Below are 24847 nucleotides of genomic sequence, written 5' to 3'. Positions count from 1 at the left end.
CTTAAAATGCTAAATAAATAAATAAAACAAAAATTACATTTTCAAAACTGTGAATTGAATTAGAACTACAAAACACGTTGCTTTATTTCTAAAACATAAATTCATTACTATTTCCAGTCCTACTTTTATTTTGAAAATATCCGGTGACAATGGAAGAACAAGGATTTGCACTAATCCTGGCTTCACGCATCCGGAACTGAAACCCAAACATCAGGTAAACGCCAATAAGCCCTGAAATATGCTTTGATTGTGATACCAGCTCTATAATTTCATAATTTCTGTACGAAGTGCCTCGTTTGCCGTATTATCTAGTTCCTCTACAATCTGCAAAACCTAAAATGCAATCAAAGACCGGCTGTTAAATACATCATAAGCGTAACAATGAATGACAAATCAATGAGAACCGACATTTATGCATTCGGAAATATGTTTTGCATAATATTATATGCTGGTTTTATAACACAAACACTGTTTATATTACAGGACTCAAGCACGTTCATTTTTTAATTCAGATTGTGATTCACTTTCGGTGTGGACGGAATGGAGGTGCGCTTTACGCGAGGAAAATCTGCGATTCTCGAGCGCTCGCTCACGCGTCCCAAAACTGAGGTGAGCGTGAGTGCGTTCGCGCTGCTCTTCTCTGAGATGGTGCAGTACTGCCAGAGCCGTGTGTACTCGGTGTCGGAGCTCCAGGCCCGGCTGGCAGACATGGGCCAAGGTGTTGGAGCCAGTCTTCTGGATGTTCTTGTGATGAGAGAGAAAAATGGAAAAAGAGAAACCAAAGTATTAAACATACTTCTCTTCATTAAGGTATTACTGTTTATTTGTTTACAGATTGTAGATCATTTTTAAATAGTTCACCCAAAAATGAAAATGTATTGAGTTTGTTTCCTCAGAATTGAGAGATATTTAGTATTACATCACTTCCTCAGCAATAGATCATTTGCAGTGAACGGGTGCCGTCAGAATGAGAGTCCAAACAGCTGATATAAACATCACAATAATGCACAAGTAATCTACATGACTCCAGTCTGTTAATTAATGTGTTGTGAAGTGAAAAGCTGCATGTTTGTAAGCAACAAATCCATTAATAAGGCACTTCACATAACCTAAAGAGGGTTTGCAATTATGTCGGATGCGTGGCCATACTGGAGATACTCAGATGTAAACAACAACGTTGATTGCATGATGAATGTACTACTGAATACGTTGTTTTGCTAATGTACGCTGTCTAAACCACAGAAAAACGTGTGGAAGCTGCTAAATCATATAGAGAAGGACTTAGTAAGCAGGAAAGAACTAAAGTTAGTAGGTGGTAAAGATGCGTTTGATCAGTATTAATTAAGATATTAGCCTAATATGTACCTGCCTGGAAATGATAAGCACAAACGTGAATGTTGTCAAGATTCTTGCCCTGGAAATCGTGGTTCAGTTTGGCCAAACACAAACACCTTTTGTTCCTCAGACAGTTTTTTGCACTCTTCTCCTTGATTTGTTATAACTTTTGGGAGTCTATAGTACTCCAAATGTTTTTCCTGGGTCTGACCGATTAGTACAGCCCAAAACATGACAATAATTGATCATTTTCAGCAGCAGTAATTAGCAAAATATCCAAGTTTCATTCGATTCAGTGGCATTGTTTACGTTCAGTGGCAGATTGATGACGCGTTGTGAAAACATTCAATTACATCACTTGCTCAGCAATAGACCCTCTGCAGTGAATGGGTGCCGTCAGAATGAGAGTTCAAACAGCTGATAAAAGCATCGCAGTAATAAATTAATCCATGTCTTGTGATGTGAAAAGCTGCATGTTTGTAAGAAACAAATTCATTATTAAGATGTTTTTACTTTTGTTGTTTATTTTTGGGTGAACTATTCCTTTAAGCTTCACATAGCCGAAAGTGTTAACTCTTTCTTTCTATCTTCCTAGGTCAATGTATGGAAAGCATTATTCGGCAAGGAAGCAGACAAACTGGAACAAGCCAACGATGATGACAAAACATACTACATCATTGAAAAGGAGCCTTTGATCAATGCCTACATTTCAGTACCTAAAGAGAATAGCACTTTAAACTGTGCAGCCTTCACCGGTGGCATCGTGGAGGCGATTTTAACCCACAGTGGCTTCCCAGCCAAAGTCACAGTGCACTGGCATAAGGGAACCACACTGATGATCAAGTTTGATGAGGCAGTCATTGCTCGTGATAAAACTCTAGATGGCAGATAGCAAATTGCTTAGTACATCTAGTCTTAAGTTTTAGCATTAGGTGTGGAGTCTCAACATTGTTTTTTGTCATTTATTTTTATAGCTTTGCTTACAAATTCACTGTATGTAGCACAGACCTAAAAAAGTCTGTCTCTGGTTGTCCTTTTTTTTTTTTTTTTTTGTGATGTTACAGAATATTGATGAGGAAAAGCCACATCAACACAGTCACCTCACCAGTCCATTCCAGTGTAAAATGACCTCTTTACTGATACACTATACTGATATAAAATTAACTATGAACTGTATGTAGTTTTTGGATGTTAGTTTTACACATGTACCATAGTAAGACATGAATAAATTGTAATAAATCATAAATTAAATCAGTATTGAATTTAGGCTTGGATCTCAATGGAGTATCACTGCACTGATATTGGGTGAAAAAAAAAAAAATCACACATTTAACAGTTAGTTGCTACAGTCTCAAAATTGTGCAGATCGATGTACATATGTCAAGATAAAAAAATAGTGCTAGCAGAGATTCATATGCTTATATACAGTAGCAAAGAAGTTTTATTTACAGCATAAATTATTACATTTGGACTGTTTGATTTTTGTATTATAGGGAATTATTCTATGTATGTTTCATTTGTTCATATGTTGTTTTATTTTTCATCAGACAATATAATAAAGTCTTTGTAACCTGCAAGGAGAGATGAGGAAATGTTGTCCCTTACAAGAATGTACCATGATAATATTTTCTGTCTAAATGCTGTACAGTTGTTACGATAGCTATTGTTAATATTTTAATGTAATGTAACATTTTGCCTGCTTCATTTACTTTCTTTTTCTTAATGACAGTTGCAGCAGCTTAATTCCACTAACAATAACTGAAGCAAATGATAGGAACATTTGTCAGGAACTGGATTTAGCAGTTTTGTGTAATAAAGTGTAATCATGACCTTTAGTCTCGATTTCCTGTAATTGCTGTCATGTTGTAAAAAATTAGCAGTACGTCATATGTTAAGCTTCTCACTGATTTTTGAGTACTGGGACAAAACAGGCTAAAAAACTGAAAAATTAAAGAGATTAATCTTAAAAAGTTCAGAGGTAAAACGCTACGTTATATTTTAATTAAAAAAAACAACAAATACAAAATAATATACTTATTCTAAATGTATCGAAGAATCTAGAATGTTTTAGTGCATTACTGAAAACTGTGCTGACAAAATTACCACGTTTTACACATATTAAACAGTAGTCGTTTTATTTTTCTGGTGTTGCTTCAAATAAGAAAAAAAAATAAACTTTATAATTTGTGACAGTTAAGTAAATGTAAGAAAAACAACATATAAAACATAATACAGTTGTTAATTAAACTTTATATGAAAGTGTAACATGTTTTAATATATGAAGTATAATGCAATGTATTCTTTAAAACAAAATAGAGAAAATCAAATTGTACAGCAGTGTTCTAGCATTCCAGTATAGTATGAAAGCCAGTTACCGCAACTAAATAAAAAATAAAGGTTTTTTATCTCACAATTATGACTTTTTTCTCGTAATTGCAAGTTTACATCTCACAGTTCTGACATTTTACCTCAGAATTGCATGAAACAAACTCACAATTGCGAGTTATAAAGTCAGAATTGAGATATAAACTCACAATTCTGACTTTTCTCCTTAGAATTACGAGTTTATATTTGGCAATTCTGTATAGCACGAGTTATTAAGTCAGATTTGTGAGATATAAACCTTTTTTCCCGCGCTTCAAAAGAGAAATAAAAATCAGAACTGTGTGGCGGGAAAAGTCAGAATTTGCTATAAACTCTGATAGATATAAACTCTGTGGTTAGTTTGCGAGCAATAAAGTCAGAATTGCTAGTTTTTATCTCGCAATTCTGACTATTTCTCGGAACTGTGAGTTTAAGTTCCATAACGCAATTCTGAGAAAAAAAGTCACAATTGTGAAACGGGCTTCCATCATCTGATTTATTTCAAAGTAGATATGAGAATACATCCGCAAAGAACTCCCTTTTTTTCACTATCATATATCACTTAATGTGAATAATACACAACAAGCTCTGTTTACAGTATCCACAACAAACCATGAAAGTTTTATGGCGCCTCAGCAGCATCAGAATTGTCACATGATGCTGTCTAGTCACATGACCTCATCGGAAGTTGCTTGTGCTGTTCGCCTGTGGATGCATGTAAACATGCGGTAACCGGAGAGGAACCCTTCAACTAACCACAGAGGGACAAAACAAGCTAATTGAACAGAGTCGGGTCTCGTTGTACTGTGAATTAAACTGGGATTTTAATGCCGACAGCCTCTGCACGTGATTTTAAATCGCTGACATGGCCGAGGTGGACGCGAATAAAGTCAATCATATTTCCTCCGGTGAGTGATCGGATCTGACGATTATGAACTAGATGTTGAGTATAATGTCTATAATGGAGCCTTTCGGTGCGTCGACGGGATGTTAAACCGCAAGAATGGAAATATAGTAATATAGTTCTGTATTCTTAGGAAATGGAGTACAAAACTGCGTTTATTTTCTGTTTTGTGAAAGTGTAACGTATATGTTGTGCACAGACGTGCTGAGGGTGCACAAGAATATCAAATGTAAAAGACACAGGAGTCTAGACTGAGTATTAGTGGTAACGAGTGGTTATCAGTGGCTATTTACAGTCTTAGTCTCGAACTTTTTACATTTTTTTTAGAAGTAAATAAATGTTCTGTAAATAAGGCTGCTCTTGTATGTATATTTTAAGTGCCATTATGATGATTCATGTAATTGTCTTAAACAGTCTTTCTTGTCCTACACCCTCAGAGCCGTTTCGAGCAAACTAGTAAACCTTCATTCATAATGCAGAAGCATATGGTCACCATTTACAGTTTCACTTATGCTCAGGGCCACAACTACCATTGATCAGGAGTAGGGATTTGTGTGGAGATGGCAATGACCTGTATCTTCCCTTTGGTCCTTTAGTCCTAAATATTTGTTTGCGTCCTATTTGCAGATAGCCCTGTTTGATGTTTGTTGAAAGTTTTGTGGTTTGGATGATTCAGTATTTCATCATGAGACTGGATAGACTGCTGTGTTAGTATATGGATTGGTGTGATTTATTTTCCACTCGCTTGTTTTCGTGTTTTCTTCCTCATTTGTGTCCCATTGACCTTATTTCTATAGTAACACCAAATTGTGCTTATGAAGTCATAAAACTTTATTTTCAAATTATAACTTCATTTGACAGGTGTTTTTAATTCTGTTTCACTGGGTTTATAATGACCATAAAAGTCACTAAATGTGAGAATTTAAACCTGATCTGCTCAACAAGAGCCAATGAATGGGATTTGTAGACTGGAGGCGTATAGTTTCCAAACTGTGTTTTATACCACAGTATTACTGTTCATTCTAATTGTTGATGGGTCCTACTGCAGTTTCTATTCATGGTATTCTGTCTAAAATCCCGCCATGAAATTGCCTGGCAACTGCATTTTTAGCCTCAAAGTAGTTCAGGTTTGTGACTAAAATAGGTATATCCATGCTAAAAAAAAGTAAAAAGTAAAAAAAAGTCCTGTATTTGCTTTTGTATTTTTGTCTTAGTTCCTGGTCATATTGTGAAAGAGTCTTCGTCTTATTGTGAAAGAATGTTTTTTTTGTTTTGTTTTTGTTTGTTTTTTTTAAAAAAAATGTTGTAATCTTTAGCAATTTGTTCCCCCCCGTTGCAAAGACTTTCTCGTGGTCATATGATAATGTTAACCAATAGTCAAAAACCTATTTAGGATTTATTATAGAACATTTTCATTCATTTTAACTGTGTTCTTTAATGTAATACACACTTATCAGCATCCAATCAATTCACAATGGATTAAAGCACATTTGTGTTCTTAATAATTATGTTTTGCTCAAAAATATGTTAAATTATTATGATTGCATACATTAATTCAAAAGGTAAATCAGTTGCATAAGGGGACGTTCACACAGAACACCTTTAAACATTTACAGCTTTTCAATCCCTTTTCTTTGAAAAACATGCGCTTGACAGACAGTTTGCATCTTTTGCCACATCTAAAATAAAAAGAAAATGTAGCACTCAAGTTAATAGAAGTTCAACTTTTAAACAAAGCTCCTCTTTTCTTAAACACAAAAATGTTTTTCAGTGTTTTTCTCTGTTAAAGGAGAAGTCCACTTCCAAAAGAAAGATTCACATATAATGTACTCACCCCCTTGTCATCCAAGATGTTCATGTCTTTCTTTCTTCAGTCGTAAAGAAATAATGTTTTTTGAGGAAAACATTTCAGCATTTTTCTCCATATAATGGACTGATATGGTGCCCTGAGTTTGAACTCTTGAATACACAGAGATCAGGAAGAGAAAGGCAAGATGAGCATTTGAGATTAAAAAGTATTTAAATTGTATTCTTTAATGAAAACAACCGATCGTTTTGCTAGATTAGACCCTTCTTCCTTGGCTGGGATCGTTTGAAGCCGCATTTAAACTGCATTTTGGAAGTTCAAAATCGGGGCACCATACCAGTCCATAATAATGACTTCTACACACAAGAAAAAAATATTGAGAATATTTCATAATGTATTTTTTGTCTAGTGTTGCACCAAAATTGTATTTTTTTATTTTTTATTTTATGTATTTATTATTTTCTGTGTTTTTTTTTTGTTGTTGTTTTTTTTTTTGTTTTTGTTTTTTTTACAGAAACCAATTTTTTTCATTGAGCTGAAAATAAAGTTTCTGTAATCAGTCATAATGTTCTTTGGGAATGAGCCACCTCTCAATATTTTAACCAAATACAAATTTTACATACTACTGTTCTATCATATTTTTTTGTTTGTTTTTTTTGAAGATGAAGTGCATTTAGTGCACACATCTGACATGATCAGCTGTTGAAGTTTATCCACATTTTTGTACATCAGTGTTTTAGTCAGTAATTGTGGCCCTTGAAAACCATTTTAACCATTTGAATACTTGTGATGCACTGAAATTTTAGCATCCAAAAAAAAATTTAGATGGGGAAAATGAATGAATGAATGAATGAATGAATGAATGAATGAATGAATGCATATATATAACACAAGTTTTTCTTAATATATAAATTCATAAGTGTGTGGCCTTATATGTACCGACAGATCTGTCATTTGCTTGTATTGTGTTTGCATGTCGGTGTGTAGTTCATGGGTGGCTCGGGCAGAACGACAAACCCTGATGTCACCTGCGATAGAGTTATTATAACATGCTGATAGTCATACCCTTGACTTATTATGACAGCAAGAGCGTGTGAGAAGCCAGTGTACGCTTGTGTGCTGAAACATGGCTACCTGTAAAACTGGATGGATGAGATTTTTCAGTTTATTTTTTGGCATTTGAATGACTCTATCACTTGTAGTCAGGGTTTGTGAGCAGCTTTGGATGCCCGTATCCACCGCAATTTTGCTGTCAAGATTCCTATCGCTTCACTGGGCTGCATTATCAATCATTCTGCTATGCAGAAACTAAAATGTCCTGCGTTTGAGGCACTGTGCTTTAAGGCAAGATTATAGTATCTTGGCTGTGACAGACAGACTGGCACACAGATCTGCTGCTAGATGAACGATGGTTTTGATTAGAGAGACCAATGAGAGCCAGTAGGTAGAGTTTCAGAAACACTCTCAGTCTCTCTCAGTTTTTGCTTAATCATGCAGTCATCGGCAGGTCAGATGTTCAGGAAGGTAAAGAAATCAGAGAAATAACATCAGCTTGAATACTCAGTGTGAACATTACAGGAACTTAAGAGTATGAATCGGTACTTTTCTGCTGTGCAGTACTACAGCTGCATGAAATTTCCCCTTTGTCAGGCCACACACGCTGTGATCATTAATCACACTTAAGTGGCTTGACCCACTTACTTTTGTCTTTTGTATTTCACTTTCCGTTCATCTTAGATTAGATGCTGTCACTTTGGATTGTGATTAATGTGTTATTTATGAGGCATGAAAAATTGTGTTCCACTATACTTCCGTTATATGTAGGTGTGTAGCTGTGTGTGGTATGATTAATCTTAATAAAACAGAAATTCATTTGGCTGAGTACCATTATCAAACGTGATCCTGGACCATGAAGCCAGTCATAAGAATCAATTTTTTGAATTTGAGATTTAAACATCATCTGAAAGATGAATAAAGCTTTCTGTTGATATATGGTTTTGTTAGAAAAGGACAAAATTTGGCTGAGTTACAACTATTTGAAAATCTGGAATCTGAGGGTGCAAAAAATCAAAATATCGAGAAAATCGCTTCTAAAGTTGTCCAAATTAAGTTTTTAGCAATGCATATCACTAATCAAATATTAAAGTTTGATATATTTACGGTAGGAAATTTACAAAAGATCTTCATGGAAAATGAACTTTACTTAAAGGAGTAGTTCACTTCCAGAACAAAAATTTACAGATAATGTACTCACCCCCTTGTCTTCCAAGATGTTCATGTCTTTTTTTCTTCAGCCGTAAAGAAAGTATGTTTTTTTGTTTTGTTTTTTTTTTAGTTAAACATTTCTGCGTTTTTCTCCATATAGTGGACTGATATGGTGCCCCAATTTTGAACTTCCAAAATGCAGTTTAAATGCAGCTTCAAACGATCCCAAATGCAGTTGTAAACAATCCCAGCTGAGGAAGAAGGGTCTTATCTAGAAAAATGATTGGTTATTTCCATTAAAAAAAAAAATAAAATATATATATATATATATATATATATATAAATAATCAAGTAATCTAATCAAAAACTGTATTCTGACAGTTAGGTTATGTCAAAAAACTCCAATCAAATTTTTTTCTTCAACTTCAAAAATCATTTCAAAATCATCCTACATCGCTGCAGAAGTACCGACCCAGTCTTTGCAAAGTAAACATGCAAACAAGATCAGACACCCTCAACAAAAAAGGTAAAACAGCGATATAGGACGATTTTGAAGTTGAGGGAGAACATGAGATGGGTCTGTTATGAACCGGAAAAAAACAGTTCAGGCAAAGTGAGACAAGATGAGCGTTTGACATTAAAAAGTATATAAATTGTATTTTTTTAAATGAAAATAACCGAACGTTTTGCTAGATAAGACCCTTCTTCCTCGGGTGGGATCATTTACAACCGCATTTGGAATGGTTTGAAGCTGCATTGAAACTACATTTTGGAAGTTCAAAATCGGGGCACCATAGCAGTCCATTATATGGAAAAAAATCCTGAAATGTTTCTCTCAAAAACATATTCTTTACAGCTGAAGAAAGAAAGACATGAACATCTTGGATGACAAGGGGGTGAGTACATCATCTGTAAATTTTTGTTCTGGAAGTGAACTTCTCCTTTAATATCCTAACGATTTCTGGCATAAAAGACAGTGTATTTTTGGCTATTGCTACAAATATAACTGTGCTACTTAAGACTGGTTTTGTAGTCCAGGGTCACAAATCATTTATTATTTAATTAAATAAATATACGCAACATGTTTCAGCAACATTTTGAGCCAATTTGTCCATCCCTACAATCACAGCAAACCTTTTTTTATTGAATTAATTTTTTTATTTTATATATATTTTTTTATATTTATATTTCTTGGCAGTTCTTTGTCTGTAGTCATGAAAGTCATGAGATAACCGGTCATTGTGATAGAGCAATTGCATAAATAACACAGGATCTTTACAGAATTGCACAAGAAAAACATGCTTATATTTTAGCCACCACTTCCAAAAGTCAGATTTCCAGTAGTTTCAGACTTAGAAATGCTTTTGGAAAGTGTTTAGTCAGTGATTTTTTTTTTTTTTAAAGAAAGAAAGAAACGAAGCATAATTTTTGACTCTACATAACAGCAGTACAGGAAGTGCATAGGCAGGATTGACGTTATTGACACTTCTTCATTGTGTGAAATGAAGACAAGCTGATAATGTTTTGTTGAACTCACAGAGCTTTGAGGCCATAGTAAGAGACTGGAATAAAATAAATCATTCATTCACAAACCAGCCGTGCTAATTTAAAGACGTGTCCTTGACAAGCTAACTAAGCTAAACAGCTTAAGGCCCTTTCACATGACTCACTATGGAGTGAAACATCAAGATTTGCTGCATTGCAGGTCAACAATGAAGCTTTGACAAATTTTGTTCTTTTTTGAGTAGTCTTTGACAATCCAGCCATGGTTTTAAAGCCTTCAGAACATTTCTCAAGTGATTTCACATCACTTTAAAGAAGAGAGCACTCATCAGATCTCAAGTTTTAGGTTGTGAACATATAGGTGATCCCTGACTTACTAAAGTAGACTGAAGGTCATGGCCATCTTCTCTTTCAGTCTGTCTCTCACTTTCAAGACACAAGTTCACCACTGTGTTCTGGTGAACTAAGTGTGAACTGTGATTCATAATGAATGAACTGTTCTGTTGTTCTTGACTGTATGCATTAAGTAGGGTAAGTGTAATTTAATCCTGTGATGCAAAGCTGAATTTTCAGCATCATTACTCTAGTTTTCAGAGTCACATGATTCTTTAGAAATCATACTAATATGCTGATTTGATCCTCAGGAAACATTTCTTGTTATTGTCCCATTGTTGTTTATTGTTTTGCTGCTTGAAGGAGACCTATTATGCACCTTTTTACAATATGGAATATACATCTCAGGTGTCCCTAGAATGTGTCTGTAAAGCTTCAGCTCAAAATACCCCACAGATCATTTATTATATCTTATATAATTTTAAAAATACCTATTGAAACACGTTGTTTTCGTGCATGTTTCTTTAAATGCAAAGAAGCTGCTGCTCCCCGCCCTTTTCCAGAATAGGGCTGTGCCTTTACAGCTCATACTTCAGTTACTCTGCTAAAAAACATCTGTTTGGTTTTGATTATCATGTTTATTGTGCTGAAATCATGCGTTAGTTTAAACTTCTGATATAGAGTTTTCTGAGCGCACACATCCGAAGCACATGTACAGAAAGCAGCTGTTACACGGCATGTGAGTACTAAACTAAGTTCTCTTCCATGTCATATTGCGCGTAAACTGTCAAATACACACAGGTTTATGTTAAAAACACACTTGAGTTACAAAAACTGTCAGTTATGTCTGTGAAGGTTAACAGCTTGGAAAAAAATGGCATGTTTATATTAGATCTGTGTGGCAGCAGGGTAACATACAGTGAATAAATCAATAAATCCACTGCTCTCTTGTTTCCTCTGAGGCTGAGACTCTAAACAGTGTTCTGTGCTCATCTGTGAGGCCAAAGAGGGAACAGTTAGCTTGCATTGCTCAAACTTTCGCCATGGCGTTAGAACTGGTACACCATTGTCGCTTGCGAAAACAAAATGACCGCGCCATGGGTGGAAACGTGCATATTATGGGGCGGTAATATTATAATAATATCTTACGTGCTCGTTTTTTCACATGCTTGCAGAGAAAGGATTACCAAAACAAAGTTACTGGGTTGTCCTTTTTCACATTTTCTGGGTTGGCAGATGCACTGGGGACCCAAACATAGCACTTAAACTGAAAAAGTCAGATGTTCATGATATGTCACCTTTAATGATTTGTGCATGTTTTTTCAGGATTCTTTATATGTCATTTGATTAATTTAATGTATCCTTAGTGAAAGAAAGTATTGATTTCTCAAAAAAAAAAAGTGAATGTAATTAAAAAGGTGAAACAAAGAGACAATTTCATTGTGATTTATCTCACTGGTACTATATGTGTCTCTCTTTCGCTTTCAGAAGGGGATAGGTTACTATTTCCGGTGACAGACTATGGTTCGAATGACCACAGGGATGAGTATAGCAACCCCAGGCCATCCCCAGTAACAGGTGGCTGGATAGGGGCTGACCAAGAAGAGGAAGCATTGCGCAGGAAGTTGAAATATTTCTTCATGAGCCCCTGTGAAAAGTACCAAGCCAAAGGCAGAAAACCTTATAAACTGGTGATGCAAATACTGAAGATTCTTATAGTAACTATACAGGTATTTAAATTACTCTTTTCTTTTCTTATTTTTCTTATTTTCCACCCACAGCTCATATACTCAACCCACAGCTTATTAAAGTCAGCGTTGCAGCACAAAGTCTCAGTTTAACCCTCAAATTATTCTTTAACCACTATGATATGCCCTACTGTGGGCTCATCTAAATTCACACCCTGAAGTGTCACAGAGTTTGCTGGCTTGACTAGTAAGCATGAATGTAACTCTGGACCACAAAACCAGTCTTAAGTAGCACGGGTATATTGATTTTTATTTTATGCCAAAAACCATTAGGATATTAAGTGAAGATCATGTTCCATGAAGATATTTTGTAAATTTCCTAACATAAATATATCAAAACTTTTAGTTTTATTTAGTAGTATGCATTGCTAAAACCTTAATTTGGACAACTTTAAAGGCGATTTTCTCAATATTTCGATTTTTTGTCACCCTCAGATTAAAGATTTTCAAATAGTTGTATCTCAGCCAAATATTGTCCTATCCTAACAAACCATCCATCAATGGAAAGCTTTTAGATGATCTCAAATTCAAATATTACAATTAAAAATATCAATTTCAACTGACCCTTATGACTGGTTTTGTGGTCCAGGTTCACAAATATCTTTAGTGGCGTTTTAAGACATTTATTAAAAAGTGGCTCTTACAAAATATTTAGCTGACTGATACAGAAAAAAGGGGAAAAAATGGTCTCATTTGACACGTATCACATTAAAAATGTTTCCTCTCTCTTTTTTGCTGTCTCAATATCTCTAGCTGGTACTTTTTGGCTTAAGCAACGAGATGGCGGTGACGTTTAAGGAGGAAAACACGGCTTCATTTAAACATCTTTTTCTCAAAGACTATGATGATTCAAATGATGGCCTTGCTGTTTACACACAGAGTGATGTTTATGACCACATGTTTTACGCAATAGAACAGGTAATGTAATATTTTACTAATGAATATATTTATAGGGATATTTATGGGTGGTGAGCTCAGTGTAATCACAACACAACCTGGATTACAGTCATTCTTTGTCTTCTGAAAGTATCTGGCGATAAAACTGCCTAAATGTAGTTTAATATAGTTTTCGAATATTCTGCATTGCTCATGTTTATATTTAACACCTTATATAACACCAATTCTTTTTACTTGTCTTTCAGTATCTGGCATTGACGGAGACGACAGTGGGCCGTTATGCGTATGTATACAATGTTGGTGTGAACGGGAGTGCGCTTTCTCTGTGTCAACAGTATTATAAAAAAGGCAGGATTGATCCAGCTAATGACACCTTCATCATCGATCCACATGTGGTCACAGGTGACAGTTTTTCAGCTTCTTTTTCATCCCAGTTTGTTCCTGTTCTGATTTTAGTTTTTTAGTTTTAGTTGCTTTAACCATAACGGATGTTAGGATCCAGTAGGATCAAGGCAAAGACTTAATGAACCTGAAATATTTGTTTTCTAGCACCTGTAAATTTACTGTTAATTAGTGGATGAACTTGATGAAACTAAAAGATCTTGTTACTTCCTCTTTCGCTCATTGTTGTTACTTGCTGTTCCTTCTTACTGAGAGAACCACATGAATCACTTTCTAATGTTAATCTAAAATAGGTCTTGTTGTTGACCACACTTGTCTGCTGAAGACCACTGAAGCTGGTTTAGTTGGTGATGAATTTCTCACTTCCTCTTTGTAGACTGTATCGGCGTGGACCCTTTGTCCACTCCCACAGTAGGTATGGGCCGTGATTTCAGGAACTTCACCCTTAAGTTTCACAAGTGAGTTAAACAGGACTATTTATGTAAGTTTCTTCTTCTCAGATATTTCCATTGATAATCTAAAACGCTTTTAACACACTTTCTCTTTTAGGCTCATTAATGTGACCATACAGTTCCAGCTGAAGGCTATAAATCTACAGACCATCATCCACAATGAAATTCCTGACTGTTACACTTTCTTCATCACGGTGAGTTTACACATAAAATGCTACTTTCACCCAAAAACAAAACAAAAAAAAAACGCAATTGTAAATATAACTTGTTTTTTTTGTTTGTTTTTTTTTTACCTAAATGTAAACGTAATTTTTTAAGAAAACAGTCACGTTAACAGGGCTGTTAATGGAAATTTGACACAGAGAACAAACAATATATATATATATATATATATATATATATGTATATATACAGTATATATACATATATATATATACAGTTATAAATGTATATGGAAAAAAAGACATAGATAGATCTCATATGTAGAAATACATAAAAATATATTCTTTAGTTTAGAGCAGTATGTCTAGATTTTGTTTCCAAAAAGCAGTATGTCTCAATTTTGTTTGTAAAGTATGTTAGTGTCTAACATACATTATCATATAATTATATTTATATTTATTTTATTTATCAAATTATAAAATATAAAAATATATTCTTTAGTTTTGAGCAGTATGTCTAGATTTTGTTTTCAGTTTGCACAGTATGTTAGTGTCTAGCATACATTATCATATAATTATATTTATATTTAATTTATTTATAAAATATAAAAATATATTCTGTAGTTTTAGCAGTATGTCTGGATTTTGTTTTCAGTTTGCAAAGTATGTTAGCGTCTAACATATATTATTATATAATTATATTTATTTTATTTATAAAGTTATAAAATATAAAAATATATTATTTAAAGAATATGTCATTTAAAATGCCTATAAAAGGAAACTTTATTTGTAATTTTACTTTTCAGTTTTGAGCCAGTTTATCTACATTTTCTTTTTTCCCAATTTGGCCAAGTAATTTATTTTTTTCAATACTAACAATGTGAGATATTTCTATAGTCATTTTAATTATGTAATTGGTTCTATTTTATATTCAGATTCTGCTGGATAATAAAGCCCACAGTGGTAAAGTTAAGATCACTCTTGATAATCAGGCCTCCATTAAGGAATGTAGGGACCCCAGTGTGTCTGGACACGGTAAGACTCAACTACCATTACCATTTTTACATTGTGGATAATCAATATATGCTTGTACTCATGCTGTCTTTTTGTCTCCAGCTGATAGTTATGCTCGTGTGTGGTTTGACGTGGCTGTTTCAGTAGTGTGTGTTCTGTCTCTGGTCCTCTGTGGCCGCTCTATCATCAGAGGAATCGTTCTTCAAAATGTAAGACACTATATCAAACAAATCCACATTAAAATGGCAAACCTGTCCTAACATTCTCTCTTGTATTTTTCTCTTCAGGAGTTTGTGCAGTACTTCAGGACCTCTCTGAAGCGTGATGTGTGTTGGGGAGACAGAATGGAGTTTATTAATGGATGGTATATTCTGCTCATCATTAGCGACGTGCTCACTATCGCAGGATCTATCATTAAGATCGGGATTGAGCTAAAGGTTAGTAATCGCAGATGACCGTCGGCTTCAGAAACCCTTATGCATATGGAGGCATTGCATTGGGTCACAATCAGCAGTGATATTTCATGATACTTTGTTTCAACCCTCAGAACGTCTCATCCTATGATGAGTGTGGGATCCTCTTGGGCACCTCAACGTTATTGGTTTGGGTTGGAGTTATTCGCTACCTCACCTTTTTTCAGAAGTACAATGTGAGAAACAAACGCACCCACACACCAGTGTTCACATTTTCTTGCCATTTGCACATTTTCTTGATTGTCAGAACTGAACTCACTATGATTTTTTAAAAATATTGTTTGTTAAATCATTAAATACACCTGAAATGTCACCACATCTCTAGTGGAGATTTGCTTGCAAAAAAAAAAGATGTTTTTTAGAATGTGGATTTCATCTACTCTATTATGTTTTCCATTTCTCAGATTCTCATTGTCACTTTACGAGCTGCATTCCCTAATGTGATCCGTTTCTGTTGCTGTGTGGCGGTAATCTACCTCGGTTATTGCTTCTGTGGGTGGATTGTGCTGGGACCCTACCATGTTAAGGTACACAACTTAGGCCTGACAGAGGCAAAGCAAATAATAATTCAATAACTCCACATGGTAATACATGGGACATGTCCAAAAATGGAATATTTGGTTCTGGGTAAAATGAAAAATGTATCCAGTTGGTTATTAGAAGTATTCGTAATTTACCAATATGCAATTTCCTTTCGACATTTTTTAAGGGCCTGAGCACCGATGGTGCAAGGACCCTATTGGAATTGCTCAGTTTCTTCTTCTTCTCCAAAATGACTTGCATTTTTGATGGCCTAAACATGCGCAAGAATTCTGAATCTTTGTACACACGCTGAAAAAACTAACATTTTGCACACAGGCCAGAAGTGGTGAAAATTATTAGATTTTAGAACGGTGTGTGTCAAAATGTCTTGATAGCGCCACCTATAAAATTTAAACGAAGTGCCACTTAAGCTATGTTTCACATACATTTACGAATTTCGGTAGACACATGTAACACACCAGTACCTACAAAAAAGTCCTAGTACAAAGCTCGAAACCCCACAGGAAGTCTGTTGTTTTTAATTTCCTCAGCCAGTTTTATGCCATTTTTGCCATTTTCAGGCATTTTAACAAACTCCTCCTAGAGATTTAAACAGATCAACACCAAATTTGGTCAGTCTAATCTAAAGCCCTTTGTTATGTTAAGTTGTCTGTGGCGGCCTGACAAACTTTGATGTTTCACCCTGAAATAGGAAGTTGTTATAACTCCGCCATACAGTGTCTGATCTGCACCAAAATACACATTTGATATCATATGTTTGAGTCGTGTTCTGAACACACCACCATGCCCATATTCAGTTGTAGTCATAGCACCACCTGCTGGCAACAGGAAGTGATATGTTTTACACTGTAACAAACTCCTCCTAAAGATTTAATGACAACAACATTATATTTGGTCAGTCTAATCTAAAGGCCTTTGCGATGTTAAATGTTAAAAACGAAGATCCAGAGTTTTCGTTAAAGGGCGTGTCTGTGACGGCCTGACAAATGTTTCGCCTTGGAAAAACAAGTTGTTGTAACTCAGACGTTCAATGTCTGATCTGCACCAAACTTCACATGTTCGATAAGAGTCCTGGTCTGAAGACATCTAAAGGCCAATATTCGGTTATAATGATAGCGCCACCTGCTGGCAACAGGAGATGACTTGTTTTACACTAACTCAAACATACCATGTTCAATCTGTAACAAATTTCACGTTTGATAAAAGTGCTGGCCTGAAGACATCTACATGCTAATATTTAGTTATAGTCATAACACCACTTTGACATATTCCTCCTATATTTACGAGTTTAAATGCAGATTGCTCACCGTATGTTGTTTTCCTAAAGCCACCGACATTGACATTTATATTTTTTGTTTGAGAAAGTGACAAATGATTTTAATTTCCTACATGCTGTGATGTAATTAAATTCAGAGAAATCCAAAAGAGATAATGTTTTTAGAGTCTGTAAAATAGTAGTATTTATACTATTAATACATTGTTTCAAATGTTTGTAGTCAATAAGATTTATTTTTTTAAACAAATTGATTCTTTTATTCAGCATAGATGCCTAAAATTCACCCAGTGACAGTTAAGACATTTATAATGTTATAAAATATTTTCGAACAACTGTTTCCAACATTAATAATAATCACCGAATCAACATATTAGAATGATTTCTGAAGGATCATGTGACACTGAAGACTGCAGTAATGATGCTGAAAATTCAGCTTTGCCATCACAGGAATAAATTATGTTTTAAAACATACTTAAATAGAAAACAGTAATTTTAAATTGTAAAAATATTTCACAATATTACTGTTTTTGCATATGCATATATAATAGAGAGCATATGAGACTTTCAGAAACATTTAAAAAACAAAACTTTTGAACAGTAGTGTATATGTATATGTGTCTTCTCTTTCATTATATATGGTGTTTGGTGTTCATAGTTTTGTTTTGTTTCCTCAGTTTCGCTCTCTCTCGCTGGTGTCTGAGTGTCTTTTCTCTCTGATCAATGGAGATGACATGTTTGTGACCTTCAGTGGCATGCAAGAGAGCAGCATGCTCGTCTGGGTCTTTAGTCAGGTGAGTTTCACCCTCATGTCCTCACACAGGTACTTACGACAAATGCTACAGAATTCAATGCAGTAAATGTACTATGTTCCTTTGCAGGTTTACCTTTACACGTTCATCTCTCTGTTCATTTACATGGTGCTCTCTCTCTTTATCGCTCTCATCACTGGAGCTTATGAGACCATCAAGGTAAGAATGAAAGATGAGGTAGATGAAAAGATAGAAGTGAAAAACATGTTTTGTTCCTGATATAATTTCAGCACACGCACGTGTACAAACATGCATGCATAATACTCAGTGTAAACCATAGAATTCAATTCAATAATTATGTTTTTGTGTATGTAGGTGATTGTGTTTCTTTATTTATTTATTTTTTAATAACAATTTTTGTCTTTTTTTTATTATTTTAAATACGTTTTACCCAATTTTCTTAATTATTTTTATATTCCTATTATTGTAAATGATCAGTATTGATTTTAAATTTAAGAGGTGTTATATTTAGCAAGTAGTAAGACAATTTAAACAACTTGATTATAGTAACATGATGATATCCTTTCATTTCCATTCAGCATCAAACTCAGGAGCCTATCCATATCACTGACCTGCACGCGTTCATCGCTGAGTGCACCGATACGCCCAACTCTGGAAAGTTCCGTGGCATTGAGACCTCACCGTGCTCCGTCTTCTGCTGCTGTGACAGGTTTGTCACCATAGAAACAAAGAAAATGCATCTTATACAAATTTAGCTGTCACTAATTAACACAAATGTATTGCTGTAACATTCAAAATAATTAGAATGCAGTAGAGAAGGGCACAAATAATGCATATGCACACAAAAATACATTGATGTTTAAGAGAGATACCAATTCTTAAAGGCAATGTATATCATTTAAAATGTGTGGGGTGGGGGGGGGTTGCCCTTTTGATTTGGATGCAGCATGCTATTTATATCCTTAAAGGAGTAGTTCACTTCCAGAACAAAAATGTACAAATAATTTACTCACATCCTTGTTATCCAAGATGTCCATGACTTTCTTGCTTCAGTCGTACAGAAATTTATGTTTCTTGAGGAAAACATTTCAGGAATGTTCTCCATATAGTGGACTTCTATGGTGCCCGGAAGTTTGAACTTCCAAAATGCAGTTTAAATGCAGCTTCAAAGGGCTCTAAATGATCACTGCAGAAGTACCAACCCAGTGTTTACAAAGTGAATGTGCAAAGAAGGTCAAATGCCCTTTACAAAAAAAAAAAAGTTAAAACAGCGATGTAGGATGATTTTGAAGTTGGAGGAAAAAATAAGATGGGAGTTTTTCGACCTGCCCTAACTGTATTGACCCGGATTACACAGAGTATGCATGCGCATCACAGAGCTAGACAAGACGAGCATTTGAGATTAAAAAGTATATGAGTAGTAAAATTAAACATTTAAACTGCATTTTGGAAGTTCAAACTCATGGGCACCATAGAAGTCCATTATATGGAGAGAATTCCTGAAATGTTTTCCTCAAGAAACATAATTTCTTTATGACTGATGAAAGAAAGACATGGACATCTTGGATGACAATGGGGTGAGTAAATTATCTGTAAATTTTTGTTCTGGAGGTGAACTTCTCCTTTAACAAATGAACCAACTTACGTTTTTTACTGCACAGCAAGTCAGCATAAAGTAAAAATTCAACCTATTTTCTAAATGCATGTTATAGATCTTATTGTCAACAATTAATCTGTGCATGTGTTGTTGTTTTTTTGTTTGTTTGTTTGTTTTTTTTAAGTTTGACTTTGTAATGATAAATCAAAATCTCATAACTGGATTTTCTGGTAAAAATGCCAGACTTTTATCTGGTGACGTAAACAGGACTCTCTAATCATTTAGTGTGCTTAAAACTCTGCAAGCTTGCGTTCATCTACATCTGCATTGAAAAATTAAGTATGGAACCAGTTTTCACTCAGGAATGTCTAATTTCACAGAAATAACAAATAACACATTAGAACAATAATACAAGTAGAAAAATCGAAATTGTATTTTCTTGTAAAACAATAATTGTTTTATTGTTTTAATGACAAATTTAAAAAAAAATTACACTATACTTTGAGTGCAACGCCTACCTCCAATCAGCAACTGATGGATAGAATAAAGTCCAACCCTAATTTTTTTTTTCACTTGGATATATGTAAAAATTTGGAAGAAAAGATATACTTCTGTTTCATTGTGACTTTAAACTGGGATAGGAAAAAATATTATAACATTTAAAGGGATAGTTCACCCAAAAAATGAAAATTCTGACACTAATTACTCACCATCATGTCGTTCCAAACCTGTAAGACCTTTTGTTCATCTTTGGAACACAAACACAAATTACCTTCATTTTACGAAGCTACGAGAACATGTTTTAAGAGCAAAGAAAACAAAAATAATGACTTTATTCAACAATTTATTCTCCTCCGTATTAGTCTTAGACATGCATTTACGAAAGTAAAGTACGACTGACATGGAAGGAAAGGAATTGAAAAATAAAGTGATTATTTTGTCCTTACTACCTTTCTGGGTCTTGAATGTGTCAGTTGTGTTGCTGTCTATGCAGGGTCAGAAAGCTCTTGGATTTCATCAAAAATATCTTAATTTGTGTTTCGAAGATGAACATGGGTCTTACGGGTTCTAAACACCATGAGGCTAAGTAATTAATGACAGAATTTTCATTCTTGGGTGAACTATCACTTTAACGTGAATTATTTTAACATAAGAAAATTACATACTTGACTTACTTTACTATAACTGAAGGCTGTAATGGTGTGTGTTGGTGTAACCCTGCAGAACCACCACATATGAGGACGTCCACCTCATCAACTAGTGAAGTCATGGGACATGATGCCTGAAGACAAAACCTCCCTCTTCTGGTCACACTGTGGTACTGCAACAGAAAGAAAGCCAGTGGCGATGTGAGGGAAAACTCCAGACAAAAAACCCAAGAAGTCAAAGCCGCTTCATTTAAGTGGACCTTAAGTGGAGAAAATCATATTCGATTTTTACAGAAGAACTGCTCCAGTTAGAGAAAATTGAAGTTTTACCTCAGTTTGTTGCTAGTTTTAATTTAATTCTGGAGGTTGCTAAAGGCAGCCAAGTACACTCTTAGTCTATTCTGATAAAAACACTCAGAAAGTTTGAATTGAGACAATATTAGATAACAAACTGTACAGTATGTACAGTACTCATTCCCTAAAGGTTGATCCCACGTGTTTGTTCGGTGCACGTGCTGTGGTGTGCAAATGGGTCATCAGTCGCCAATACTGAGAGACATAGTGGTCAGTGATTCATAACTGTTGCAGTTATTTCTGTTGTCTCTGAGTAACATCTAGTCTTGTGTAATGTCTGCATCAAAAGGAGATTGGCAGGCCTAAGTGTTTAGCATATGTAAACCTCTGAGACAGCAAAAAATGAGGAGACCATGTGATTTAAACATCACTCCTATTCAGCACTTAGAGCAGAACACAGCACTCCCCGGTGTCTTAATATCATCTCCACTTATTCATAATAAAAAAAACATGCTCTGCTAGTATGAATTCACAGAGAAACTTAGCCTTAACACTTTCCTGATGTATAGAGCTGATTGTATTTTGGAATGTAATACCTCATTGTTAAATAGAATGACTTTCAGTTGCTTTTTTTGTATTTTAATGAGCTTTTCACCAGTAATGACACCTCCATGGTTTTATTCCAAACTGATTCTTTGTTTTATATAAAAACGGAATCAAATGCATACTGTAATGTGAAATCTAATTTCATAAATTCTGTTAGACAGTAAGCCTTAACTTTGATGATCTAGTGTTTTATAGAGAAGTACACACTTTTATGGCCAGCCTTCATCGGGTTTGTTTTAAAACAGAGGCCTTCAAGAACGCTATTATAAGATTACTGGCGAGGGCACAGTGTTCTGTTACCATGGTGACATATTAGAACAATAGAACTCATCAAAAATGCTTGACCCTTGTGTGACTCTCACTTCAGAGCACAAATAAGCCTAATTTTAGCTTTTCCATTATACTTGACTGATAAGAGAAGGAAGTATAAATATTTAAATTTTGGGGCCTGTGCAACTCAAGTACACAATAAGTGGGACCAGTCATATTATTCTGATGTCAGCTAACTGCTTTTTGGTCATATTACATAATTTAATTGTCCTTGTAATGCTTCTGTATTGTTTTAATGTGTGATTGAATCATGTTCTAGTGTAGAGGTTTATTTATATCGTGTTGGCTCTGTTGCGTTTCTGTTTCAAATTAATTTAAAGCGCACAATCTGCAAACAGACCACACTTTCTATTACTAACCTGTAAAAGTCGGAGCAAATGTTGTCTGATGATCCCTGAAATATTTTATATTTCATTTTAGCCTAATAATTGAGTGTTTTTTTTATGTTTTGTAATGAACAACTTGTGCAAATAATTTTGCCAGCAAAGGCAGCACAAACAGAATTATATATAAAAATTATGTTATCAATTTTCTTTTCAAACTGGAGGATTTTTCAATTCTTGATTTTCTTTTATTTGTTTTAAACACTTGTATAAGTGTCATTGCACGTTTTTCCAAATGTTGGTCTTGACAGAATCATGTTTTTTTATGTTCATGTGTATTCGTTCAATACAGAGATTTTCTAAAGTCTGTTTAATATAGACATAGTCTTTTTCTTCTCCTGTTGTTGTTTCACATTAGCGTGAATTATAAAACACACTTTTGAACACTGTATTAACCACCTACCCACCTTATTTTTGCAGTAAGAGCGGGCGCGGCCATTTGTACATTTTTATGAGTCTGACTTCCGGTCTCATCCGCGTCCACCTAGTTGTTTAGACATACAAAACACCTCGTTTTAATGCTTGATATTGCAAATCGGTGTGTCTTACCATATTGTATTAATGTATTATCGTAATTATGAGCACAGTGGTTTGTAGTTCAAACAGTTTTACGTTTACTGCACTTTGTTGTTATTCTCGTTAATTCCCGAAAGCAGCTAATGAACCGGAAGTCTCGCCCAAAAGAATAAGTACATGTACTCATTTTCTTGCTATATCGTATGACCACTAGGTGGTACAAAGTGAGCATTTATCACAAATCTGAACCGCTTCAAATTAAAGGTTGTGTCTGTGGCACCGAAAATTGCACTTGTAAAATATGAAAGTTGCTTAAAAATATTGATCCAAGATTCCTGGAAGAGCTGAGTTTTTAGGCATGTTTGAATAGCTGGTCTAAGCAGGTGCACTAACCATTGCACTAGCCAGTGTACATTGTTTGAATTGGCTATCTGAAACCACAGAAAGAGATTACACACTGTTCAAACAGAGCAAACCCCCCTCAGATGCTGATCTCATACCTGTGGCCATTCTATAAAGGCTTTTGCTTTCCTATTCTCAAGCTGCGGTGGGAGTCTGAATATGAGCCACACCCAGCAATTCAAACAGAATGAGTTTACCAGGAAGAGAGTTCATTTAACCACCTCAATAAGCCCATTGTGATAATATGCAGACAGGTTTTACAGCAGTAAACCAAGAAGAATAATTTTCTAAGGGTTAATTTTGATTTATAGTTCTGTGATGCCCAATGGGCTCAGATTCTCACAATATCTTACTTATATTTTAAGTTAACCTTTTTGTAGGGGTGAGCATAGCAAACGGCAGACTTAAAATGGTAAAGAGGATCTGTATTAATGGTGTTATATGAGATTCACATTTGCATATTAAAGACAAAGCTGATCTTAAAAACTAGACAAGAACAGCGCTGTAGTATAGAACAGTGCACAGCTGTAGGCCTGTGAGAATCACGTGTGATGGGGTAGAGACTGGACTGTTTCTTCTTTTTAAAAGTTTTCTATGTTTCTCTTATGTATGTAAACAAAATCAAGTGTTGCTTGTCTATCAATGACTGATTTTTTTCTGTCTGAATGCTACTTTTAGTCTATGAATGCACTTACACTACAAGTCAAAAGTTTTTGAGCAGTGTTTAAATGATTTTAAAGACGTCTCTTCTGCTCACCAAGCCTGCATTTATTTAATCCAAAGTACAGCAAAAACAGTAAAAACGTTGAAATATATTTACTATTTAAATAACTGTTTTTTATTTGAATATATTTTAAAATGTAATTTATTCCTGTGATTTCAAAGCTGAATTTTTAGCATCATTACTCCAGTCACATGATCCTTCAGAAATCATTTTATTAGCCTGATTTGCTGCTCAAAAAACATTCACGTATTATGTATATATATTATGTTGAAAACAACAGAGTAGTTTTTTCAGGTTTCTTTGATGAATAGAAAGTTCAGAACAACAGCATTTATCTGAAATAAAAATCTTTTGTAACATTATAAATGTCTTTATCATCACTTTTAATCAATTTAAAGCATCCTTGCTATAGTGTATGCTGCAAAAGCTTTTTATTTCAGATAAATGCTGATCTTTGGATAATTCTATTTATCAAAGAATCCTGAAAAAAGTACTCAGCTGTTTTAAATATTGATGATGATGATAATAATAATAATAATAAAGTTTCTTGAACAGCACATCAGCATACTAAAATGATTTAATGTAATCATGGTAATTAGGTAATTATGCTGAAAATTCAGCTTTGAAATCACAGGGACATTTTAAAATATGTTCAAATAG

General features: G+C 34.6%; 2 protein-coding genes across 2 annotated transcripts; both read left to right on the top strand.

Annotated features, from left to right (window-relative positions):
* The first annotated feature begins 151 nt into the window (after window positions 1-151).
* trappc5 (trafficking protein particle complex subunit 5) lies at window positions 152-3222 on the top strand. The gene is made up of 3 exons (XM_051121737.1): window positions 152-214; window positions 484-810; window positions 1931-3222. Exons 2-3 carry the CDS (start codon window positions 541-543, stop codon window positions 2225-2227), a joined length of 567 nt encoding a protein of 188 aa, XP_050977694.1. The 5' UTR covers window positions 152-214; window positions 484-540; the 3' UTR covers window positions 2228-3222.
* A 1154-nt stretch (window positions 3223-4376) lies between these two features.
* mcoln1a (mucolipin TRP cation channel 1a) lies at window positions 4377-22936 on the top strand. The gene is made up of 15 exons (XM_051118094.1): window positions 4377-4607; window positions 11940-12181; window positions 12953-13117; window positions 13342-13498; window positions 13875-13956; window positions 14048-14144; window positions 15047-15146; window positions 15228-15334; window positions 15413-15562; window positions 15673-15774; window positions 16003-16125; window positions 18092-18208; window positions 18296-18385; window positions 18766-18896; window positions 21009-22936. The coding sequence occupies exons 1-15, from the start codon at window positions 4565-4567 to the stop codon at window positions 21043-21045; spliced, it is 1743 nt and encodes a 580-aa protein (XP_050974051.1). The 5' UTR covers window positions 4377-4564; the 3' UTR covers window positions 21046-22936.
* The last annotated feature ends 1911 nt before the right edge of the window (window positions 22937-24847 follow it).

The sequence above is a fragment of the Labeo rohita genome, chromosome 1, assembly GCF_022985175.1.
Source record: "Labeo rohita strain BAU-BD-2019 chromosome 1, IGBB_LRoh.1.0, whole genome shotgun sequence".
Lineage (NCBI taxonomy): Eukaryota > Metazoa > Chordata > Actinopteri > Cypriniformes > Cyprinidae > Labeo > Labeo rohita.
This window is presented reverse-complemented; position numbering and strand designations above follow the sequence as displayed.